At 40.4% G+C, this 10,589-nt stretch overlaps 1 protein-coding gene across 2 annotated transcripts; it reads right to left on the bottom strand.

Annotated features, from left to right (window-relative positions):
* Positions 1-3,087: 3,087 nt before the first annotated feature.
* LOC140551718 (uncharacterized) lies at positions 3,088-10,157 on the bottom strand. Of its 2 annotated transcripts, XM_072675308.1 has the most exons (3): positions 10,092-10,157; positions 7,826-8,734; positions 3,088-6,487 (listed from the first exon to the last, which is right to left on the bottom strand). In XM_072675308.1, the coding sequence occupies exons 2-3, from the start codon at positions 8,574-8,576 to the stop codon at positions 5,514-5,516; spliced, it is 1,725 nt and encodes a 574-aa protein (XP_072531409.1). In that variant the 5' UTR covers positions 8,577-8,734; positions 10,092-10,157; the 3' UTR covers positions 3,088-5,513. The 2 variants fall into 2 exon arrangements, with proteins under 2 accessions (XP_072531409.1, XP_072531400.1); XM_072675299.1 differs by lacking the exon at positions 10,092-10,157 and having other exon boundaries at positions 7,826-9,002.
* Positions 10,158-10,589: the final 432 nt, after the last annotated feature.

The raw sequence follows: 10,589 nt of genomic DNA, 5'->3' as shown, positions 1-10,589 counted from the left end.
AGGAACCTCACTTTCTGAAGTAGGTCAATTAAACCAAATTCAGTCAGGCTTTAAAGAGCCCAATTTCTACATTTTCTTTGAGGTTCACTTATATATGTTTTATAGGTTTATGCGCCATACATGGTTAATGCAGATAAAACCAAGCTCTGTCCTGATGTCTTGATGAGTATCTTGGAATACATGTAGCTGTTGTCCAATGAAAAACATTGATCTCTATTTTTGTCTGTTTTTAGTTTTCTTCATGGTTTGAACCCTGTAACTGCTCTGTACACTGTCTAAATAATTCTGGATAAATATACCATTATAAATGCACTAAAAGATTTGGCATGAACAATTATTTTACATTGACTCCAAAGTTAAGCACATGTTGCCTTCTCCTGGAAAGTCACTATTTTGGAGATACATGTTTTCATTGGAGAGCAGCTACATGTATTCCCAGATACTCATCAAGACATTAAATGGCAAATATGCACATAATTTTTGGCTAGTTAAATACACCTTAAATCTCTGAATAGCCATTTTACATAGCATCAAATAAAATATCTAAGATATGTATTGTACACTCATTCTGCCCCAGAAAAAGAACAGTTCAAATGTTATTAGGCATACCTGGACACATACTTATTCATGTAATTATCTACTCAGCCAACAACTCTTATCCGTGTACAATAGAATACACTAGAATACACAAGAATACACTGTGAGAACTGTGTGTGTGGTACTATAATGCTACTTGAAAAAAAAAAAAAACATCCACAGGGAACCCCTTTTCTTTATTATGGCTTCTTTAAAATAAGTCATGTGGTAGTTTCCTCCAGCATCATATCCTGTGAGTCAAATACTGTCTGCATAACCAGACCAACACAAACTCTAAGCGCTGCTGGTGTGAGAGAGTGAGAACGAGAAAAAAAGAGATGGGTGTGCCGAGTCTCAGTTATTTTGTGTGTGTGTGTGTATGTGTGTTTCGTATGGCTGTGGTCAGCACAGGGAGAGGGAGGAAAGATTTCCAACACACAGTAATCACCACCCTGCCGCCCTCTACACCCACACACACCTCACTTATTTATGTTGTTTTGAACTCCTTCCATAAAAGTATTCCATGAAATACTTTCTCTGCCTTAAGCTCCCGGAACTCCAATAAGCAGCTTTTTGTAAAGCAGCTTTTGCAGCTGCACTATTTTAAGTATTTTTACTAATTTACATATTTTAAAAAGAGCATTAAATTAGTCTAAAAGTTAACACACACTGATTAACTTACCATTGCCAAATGTTTTTGACCATTATTTCCAAGCCAGGTCTCACATGCTAAGCTCAAAGGACTCGTAACTATAGTGGAAAACTACAGGTGAACACTTTTGGGTGCTATATAGAACCATCTACAAAAGAGTTTGAAGAAGGTGCAATGGGTCTGTACAGAACCTTTACCTTTACTAAAGAACCTTTTTAAAGAGTACACATGCATATACACATACACTTAAGTTCAATGTACTGATAACTTCATTGCATTCCAACATACTAAACACACCAAAATGTATTTTACAAACAACAAAACAGGTACTAACTGATTTTTTTAATTATTATTTTTTTGATATATTTGATTATATATATTTTATTTATTATCTGCAACTGTGTAATGCAAAGATTATTGTATAATGTAAAGGAATTGAGTCTTTTTGAGGTTGTACTGACCCCAGATGGAGTCGATTAGACAAGATTTGTTTGATATTTTAATTATGTTTGTTTGTTTTTTCCCTATAAGAAATCAGCTACGTAATCACATTTAAAACAAAGAATAACATCTAGTAAAATAGGAAATGCCTTATTTAAATATATAAGCTAAAAACAAATTCAAACAAAACAAAACCTGACCCACTATTTTGGTTTATATATTTTATATTTTCATATTATTTATTTCATTAATGTATATTCATTTGAGTGTTTATGTGACCTAAAAGTAAGTCATACCATGTTCTCAACACTACCGCTTTATCTGTGCAGAAGAAATGAAAATCTAGATGCCTTTTTAGAGACAATATTTTGGGCGTGATTATGGAGATGAGATCAGTGACAGTCTAGTTTGTTTGATCCAGTATTTGTTAGCAACATTAGTCTGGCACCTCTCATTCTAACTTAGAGAAACAAAAACAGAGCTTACAGACATTTAAGTTGACCGTGTCCCAGAGCACGTAGGCCTCATTAATCAGTCTTAGAGTTTCTGAAAGGAACTGCATGGGGGTATGAGGGAGCTGAAAGTGCAAAGATCTCTAAGGAAGAAAAACCTCACTCCTAGTTCTAGATGAGAATATTTGTTAAAAATCTATTTTTAAATTTTTATTTTTTTATATATATATTTTGTTCACTTTTTTATATAAATTGCAGAAGATCCTTCACTATTAATTAAGTTGGCTTGACAAGGCTGATACACACACAATATTAAAGCCTGTTTTACCCTTTCATACACTATATTCATTAACTTCTTTCAATTTAACATTTAAAAAGCACTTATAGCATTTAATCACATTCAACTAACCAACGAAAAAATAAAAAAACCCTCATAACTGTGATCAAGCCACAACCTTCAATCATTCATTGCTATATAAAACAAATGCCATGTTACCAAAAACAAAATCAACAGCCATCTACAATGGACATAACCTTAGCCAGACGCAAATGTTATTAGCTGGCTTTGTCAAGCCAACCAAAAGGTCTGTACACTCTATACCATTATAGTCACTGGTTTTCTCCTTTTTCCATTGCCCTGTATTAAGAGTTAGAAAATAGTAAATATGCTGATATTTAACACTGAAAAAGAAAAATATATCATTGTGAGCATCTGATCAATAATGGAGTCGCTTAAATGCATTGAAACTAACAACATGCTTTTAACAGGAAAGCAATTTATATGGAATCAATGATTAATGCTTATAAAACGCATGCTTTGTGTTTTTCATTATGTAAAAAATTAAGCAGCTTCAGAAATGGTATATAATAATAATAATAATAAAAAGAGAGAACTACCTAATCAGCAACTCCCTAGCCTACCCCCACTCATAAGTACAACCCACCAGATAAACAGTGATTTTGCAATTTCAATATAAAAGTTTTTATTTACTAGATGTAATGAACATGTGTATAGATATAAAGCATGAAAGAGTTACTGAAACATTTGGAAGAGTTATTAAAACACTACAGTGTTTTCATTCACCCTAGGTATACTTGGGTCAACTATCCACTAGGCAATAATGTTTACATGTGTTAAATCCCATATACAGGAGGGACATTTCTTAATACAAAGAAGTGTGGAGAACCAAGTAGAGAACCACAACAACACTTATGAGTCCAAAACGCTTCACAAATGCATCTCAAAGTCTGTTGTTGTGACATTTGAAGGGTCTTCTTTGTCCATATTACTGGGTAAAGAGGCAAAACGGTCATCAAAAATACATTATGAACATCAGTATGAATGGTAACAAAGAAATGGACTTTAATCTTGTTCAATACCAACACAAACTGCAGTGACTCATTTTGACCACAGGAGGGCAACACTTTTCATAATGCTTCTCATTTTGGCACACCAACCCTATTTATTAATCTCTGAAGGTTTTTATTCACTGGGTGAAATTGAATAGCCATCTGGATGTCAATACATCAAGACATTTCAATAACTGGGTGGCTGATGTGAACTGGTAAAACAAACGAAAAAAAAAAAAAAAAAGATATTTATATAAAAAAATTTAAAAACCCGATAACATTCCAAATTTCACACACACAATATCCACATGGTCTAATCCAGGGATCCACAGTAAAAGTATAGCAAGAAAAGATCTAAAGATGAAGGTGCATTCTGAGCTGAAGTACCATTTTCTTTTTACAGCTTATTAATTCTTGTGTGGGAAAACACGTGAGAAAGAGGGATAAAAAGAGGGAGGGAGAGAGAGAGAGAAATCAGACTAACTAGAGTTAAGGCTCTCATGCCGCCCTGAAATCCCTTTTTGGTCATATTTCTTTTTTCCACACTTGCACAAATACCTATATTACATTATTACTAACTACCACAAATGACCATCCAAAAACCTTTATGAAACATTAAAACATACAGCATCATGGGAGTCCATCTGAATGAACCCTTGCAGAGGTATTTAACATTGGACCTGGAATCCAATTTCCAGTCCTGGATTTTGTTTTCACTGGTTGGTCAGGAATATTGAGGTTCGGTAGCTCCAGTACTGCTCAGATCAGTGTCAAATGTCCTCTACCCCAATACACTAATAAGTCAGGTATGACACCCAGGTGGTCAGACCTTTTACATCAGCATTTCAGCTGCCAATCAGTGATTACAAAATCCAAGATCATAAATCAAATTCAGGGTCAGGTGGAGTCAAATACCTCTGAAAAAATACCCTCCCCCCCAACACACCATTTTACCTGCTGAAACCAGAATCCCATTCTTGACTTTTCATGGGCTTTGTGGAAGATCTCTAACATCCATGTCACCACAAAAAAGCCACAAGCATTAGTCCAATTACGTTACAAATATTTACTCAGCAAATGTGAGCAAAAAGTAATTCCCAATGGTCAAGGGGCAACAACCAGTTCTCCTGATGTGATGTTCATTCCTCAGAATGTAATATATTTATAAAACATGCTAACTATCTCCAACCTTGTAGAGTTCAGTTGTAACCTTAAACTAACATGCCAAGTGCAGCTATTTAAATGTCATCAGGACAAGATGACTACCATAACAAGTTGTCCCACTGCCACTGGAACTTCTGTTTTGGAGATGCCAGGTGTGAAGCCCTGTACCAACAACAACAACATAAACAACATTTCAGTTGGTCCATCGGGAAAGACTGACGGTCAAGCCAGAAGTGTCCTCTGACATCTTTCTTTCTTTCTTTGAAAAGAAAACGTGTGGGCAGTCTTTTAAATCAAGCTCAAATGCTTTATCTGGCTCATCAATTCTTTCCCACATGGTCAGTGTCCACACAGTGTTGGGAACAGAAATATTCACAATTATGTAAAGACACTCTAAAACTACAAAAGGCCTGGTAGCAAATGTTGGCTAGTGACTTCTGAATGACCAGTTCATATGCAAGTCACAAAAGCCCTAGTCTCTGCACCCTTAGGCAGTTTTTAAAGCTTTAAGACAGTGGTTACCAACCCTCCACCTGGAGATCAACCTTCTTGCGGAGCTTAGTTTGAACCCTAATCTGTTACCAACTAACCCAGGCATTCAAACTATTTAGAAGAAGGTGGATTGCGCTAGACTGGGGGTCCTCAAGTCTGATCCTAGGAATTAAAATATACCTCGACACACCTAAGCTAGCTCATGAGATGATATTCAAGCCCTTCCTAAAACTGGATTAGGTGCATTGAGGCCTCCAAGATCAAGTACTTCTGCAGAAGCTGATTGATTGGGATAACAGATAAGGGTACAAAATATACTCTGGAGGAAGGCAGATATCCAGGAGCAAGGCTGGTGACTAATGCTTTTTGTTGTTTTCTTTCAGCACCTAAACGCAATCCACTGGCGCTTCCCCTTCTTCCCTCTCCTCCTCGCCCCACATCCCGAATCTCATCTCCTCCTCCTCTATAGGGCCTTGGAGGTTCGGATCACCATCCTCCTCTTCGTCCGCCTCGAGTCCCAGCCTATCCCGGACCTCCTCCAGACCTGGCTCCCCCTGGTGATGCCGCAGATGCTTCCTAAGCGCAGCGACGTCCTGGAAGGCGCGGCGGCAGAGTGGGCAGCGTGTGGGCGGTTCCCCAGTGTGGATGCGCTGATGCTGCTTGAGGTGCTGGAGGCGGCTGAGACGCTTGCCACACACGGCGCAGACGTAGGGCTTCTCGCCTGTGTGTGTGCGCCGGTGTTTGCGCAGTCCATCCAGGTGGCGGAAGCGCGTGCCGCACTCAGAGCAGGAGTAGGGCTTCTCCCCTGTGTGGATGCGCAGGTGGGTTTTGAGGGCACCGGACTCACGGAAGCGGCGGCCGCACACTGCACAGGGGTAGGGCTTCTCGCCCGTGTGGATGCGCAAGTGCTTCTTTAGGCTGGAGACCAGCCGGAAGGTTTTGCCACACTCCATGCACAGATGAGGGCGATCACCCGGTGCCTCGCCCATCAGCTCTGAGGCTGAACGACGTCTGCGGACCTCCGGAGACGTCCCTGGGCTTTGCCCACCTGCCCCAGAGGCATCCCTCTGGGACGTTCCAAGTCCGGATGGGCCCTGTGAAGGTGGACTCTGAGATGAAGGGCCGTTGTGAGACCCAGATGATTGGGGAGTGGGCGTGGGTTTGGGTGGATGGCTATGGGGACGAGAGCCACCCCCCTCCTCCTCCACTACGTGGATGTAGCCCAGGTCGCACACGCTCTGCGCAGATCGATCGCCATCCCTCACACACACTGGACCTGAAGTACTGGGAACCTGCTCCTGTTTAACTGGGTACGGGGGGTGGGAGGCAGGGTGAGAAAGTCGCCGATCGCTCATCTCACCTGGAAACAGAGCAGTTTCATCGTTAACATTGTGCAGTTCAAAGACATGTTGATATTAGAAGGGAATCCTACAAATGTTTCACATTTCTGCATCATTGAGTGGTGAAGTTTTCCTTAGACAAAAAAGGTTTTCCTTGAGTCCTTGTTATACAATGCCCCGCATGTACCTCTCCCTCATGAAATGAGACCAAAAGCATCTTTTAAAACAATGTGTCAAAATCCCATGTAATGATGTCATCAAAAAAGAGAGTTTAGAAATGACTGAACAATTCAATTTCCTCAAGAACATTGAATTATGCAGATATTGTATAATTGACTGTATCAAAGACTCAAATGGCACTTGTACAAACACTTCTTTTTATGTATATAATTTGTATAAAAATATTTTTTTTTGGCAATATCTTCATTATTTAAGACACATGTGAATTTGAGTATAGTGTATAAGACCAGTATATTAGACAGATTACAGTTAGTGTTTTTCAGTAATTCCTCAACAAAGGCATATTTTTAAATGAACTTTCATTGTTATGAAATGTATGAATTCTTGAGGTGAAAAAAAATGTATGTTTATATATGTGCACAAATCCCAAATTGACTGGAAAAACACAATAATAAGGTTCTATTAAAGTTACTGCAAAAACTAATTAAACCAAAAAAATTCTCATAAGTTCCAGAAAACATGGAATCTTAAAAGATTTGGGAAAGTTCATAGAATGTTATATTTTGGTAAGGTTTACAAAAAGAACATGTATGTCTACTAGAAACAAAATTAATTTGGCTAATGTTTTAGAAAACCAACAGGCAACTAGAAGACATGGCTGTAGTCGGGCAACGTGCTATTTAATATAGTTCTAAAAACAAACTGGACCCTGAAAAAAAAAAGGAAAAAAATAAACCTCTGGGAAATTAAAATTAAAAACTTCTTTGAATAATAATACCACACCCATAAGGAACGTCAAAGGATTTGGAGAAAGTTCTATTTCAATGAAAGTAGAAAATCTTAAAAAGCCATTTTAAAAATTATGGGACTGCTCTAAAATTACTTAATATTTTAGAAAATCAAAAGGTAACTGCCAACTACACAGAAACATTCTGGGAATGTGCTATTTAATAAAGTTCTTTAAAAGGCCAAAAATGAACACCAAAGGATCTTTTTTTTTTTTTTTTTTTTTTTTTTTTTTTTTTGAAGATCAAGGGTTTTTTGTTTTTTTTATTTGGGAATGTTTTCGGAATTTTAGAGATTGCTTTGAAGAAAAACAACAGGACCTTATAGTCCCACTGAGGAAACGATTGAAGTGAACCTTAAGAAACGCCAAAGCCGCTGAGCTGGAGTCTTACCTGTCCTGTTGACGTCATGGCACATGCCGGCCGAGTGGACGGCCATGGGGTCGTAGTAGCTGTTGGTCACCGTCCCGTCCGCTTGGATGGACAGGTGGCAGCTCTTGAAGTCGTCTCTGGAGTCGAAGCCGTGTATGGCGTCTCCCAGAGCGCCGCTCAGTTCCGGCTCTCCGCCGGTGGCGGCGGCGGCAAAGCAGCGTGGGTCGGCTGCAGCATCGCTCGCGCCCCGGTGCCCCAGGCGGCCGGAGCCCACCGGGTTGGCCTGGGGGGTCGGGTAGACGTGGTGGTGTGGAGGCACGGGCGGACTCGCGAAGGGGCCCTGTAGCTGGTCGATGAGTTTCTGCGCGCTACACAGGCAGTCCTGCAGCGTCTTCAGCTCCCTCTCGGAAACCTCGAGGCGCACCTTCAGCTTCTCGTTCTCCTGCTCCTTGCAGCGCAGCTCGCCGTGCGTCTCGGACATCACGGCCACGATCTCCCCGAGCAGCGTGTCTACAGCCGCGGACAGCGTGGAGCGGATGGTGGGCCCGAGGCGGGACCGCAGGGAAGTGATGGACAGGGTGCCGTCGCGCGCCATGCAGTGCGCGTGCTCGCCTTTCCCGCAGCATTTGGCCGGGGAGTTGATGATGGTCTGCTTGCGGTGGGAGCCGCCGGCCGCTGTATGCGACGCGTTTGACGGGTTCATCCTACCACCTCCTCCTCCTCCTCCTCCTCCCCCCAGGTTCTCGCCCGCGTTGGCCCGCTTCGAGTTCATCGCGATGCTCCTCAGTGCAGCGGCCTCGACGCGTCGAGAAGAAGGTCGCTGGGCTGGAGTGCTGTGTTGCAATGCAAAGAAACGATCAAGCCATCCAGAAGCGCTGTACAGGACAGCGGGAATTCACAGCGCCCAACGCTGACCAACTGGACAGCCCTCTGTGGCAAAAAAAACACGAGAGCCGTCAAGCCAAATCAACACAGACAGCCCGCCCGACTGCTGAACCACAGCCTGCTTCCAGTCTCCGTATTGTGCCACGCGTACACGTCCCTGTCCAACGCCTACCGCGCTGCGAGCAGCCGTGCGATCAAACGCTACTATTCCGCCAACAATAACACGACCCCGCGCCGCGACAAGAAACGCGACCCTTCTCCACAACAACAAAAACGGTGGAGGCCACTTCTGACTTTTGATTGGCCCCTAAAGCCCTCGTCGCACAACGATGACGCAAAAAGACACGCGCCATAAGCGTGCATGGTGGATTAGTCGCTACAGAGCGCCCCCTGTCGCACACTGCGGGTATATCCTCTTTAGAGGTGCTTCACCACCCATGCAGCCCATGGTGATCAAACGTGTAACCTGGGCTAACTTCATTAGATATACACACATATATATATATATATATATATATATATATATATATATATATATATATATATATATATATATATATATCAGTTGTTTGACTATCCGCATATTACATTTACAAGAGGAACAACTGCCAACATGGTCAGGTCAGGCTGTTCTAGCAAGAGTAGACCAAGAGCAAACCAAGCAGATGTGTAAAGAAGTGTTTTATCGAAGTATCATTAATAAATAATATATATTATATACACATATATTATTTATTGATTATTCTTTGTATGTACTGTGTTGTGTTGTCTGTCTGCATTTGTACTGTGTTGCACTTCTGTTTTGTATGCACTGTCTTTGTTGTACCATGGTCCTGGAGGAACGCTGTTTCGTTTCACTGTGTACTCTGTATGTAGTTGAAATGACAATAAAACCCACTTGACTTGACTTGACTTGATATATATATATATATATATATATATTACTAATACATAATTAGAATAAATAATTATAGTAATAAGTAATTAAGTAATAACCATTATAAATTATTATAAATAATTTAAAAATATATAAATATATAATAATATAATATATATATTATATAAAAAAATATAAATAATAATCGATTATTAAAAGTGTTGGCAACGAATTGCATGATCGATTCGTTGTGTTGCTCGATTTATGTGTTACGCGGCTTGTCATATCCGCTTACGTCACCTGCGACGCTTCGTCTACGCTGGAAAATAAATAAATAAGGGCGAGCTGAAGGAAGCGAGCCGGAGCGGAGGAGTGATCTTCAAAAATAAGTTTAAAAAGTAAATACACACAAAAAAACTAAACATGACTGACGCAGAAAACAAGGTTCGGCTTAGGGTTAGAGCACTTCACGCTTCACACAACTAAAAAGTGTGTAACATGCAAGCTTTGCAAAAGTGATCTGACCTGGCAGGGGAAGCACCACAATGACGATCCAGCACCTGAAGCGGAAACAACAAATTTGATTCTTCTTCTTGCTCTTCCTCATTTGATTCTTCTTCTTGCTCTTCCTCATTTGATTCTTCTTCTTGCCATTTCTCTTCCTCCTCTGACAAAGACAATAATTGTTTTTATATAGTTGTCTTTAAGAACAGTTGCGATGGCACTATTGTTCGGTTCACTCCTTAAAATACAGAACCTTCAAATGCCATAGAAGAATTCAGGAATGATTCTGTACTGAACAACAACCAGATTTAATGTTTCTGGTAACGTGCACTAAAGAGAAAAAAAAAAAACACTTTCAGTTTCAGTTCAATAAAGAAAATCAGACATTTGAAAGAAACCGGTGTTCGAAATGCTGTGGGTAATATTATTATCCTTCCTACACCTAAAACAATATAAAGATCAGAGGTCATTCATCCATTATGGAAAGAACACCATTATCAAATGCTTTCAGCGATTTCA

Source organism: Salminus brasiliensis, chromosome 1 (genome assembly GCF_030463535.1).
Source record: "Salminus brasiliensis chromosome 1, fSalBra1.hap2, whole genome shotgun sequence".
Taxonomy (NCBI): domain Eukaryota; kingdom Metazoa; phylum Chordata; class Actinopteri; order Characiformes; family Bryconidae; genus Salminus; species Salminus brasiliensis.
Note: the sequence above shows the minus strand (reverse complement) of the source record. Positions and strands in the feature narration are given on the sequence as shown.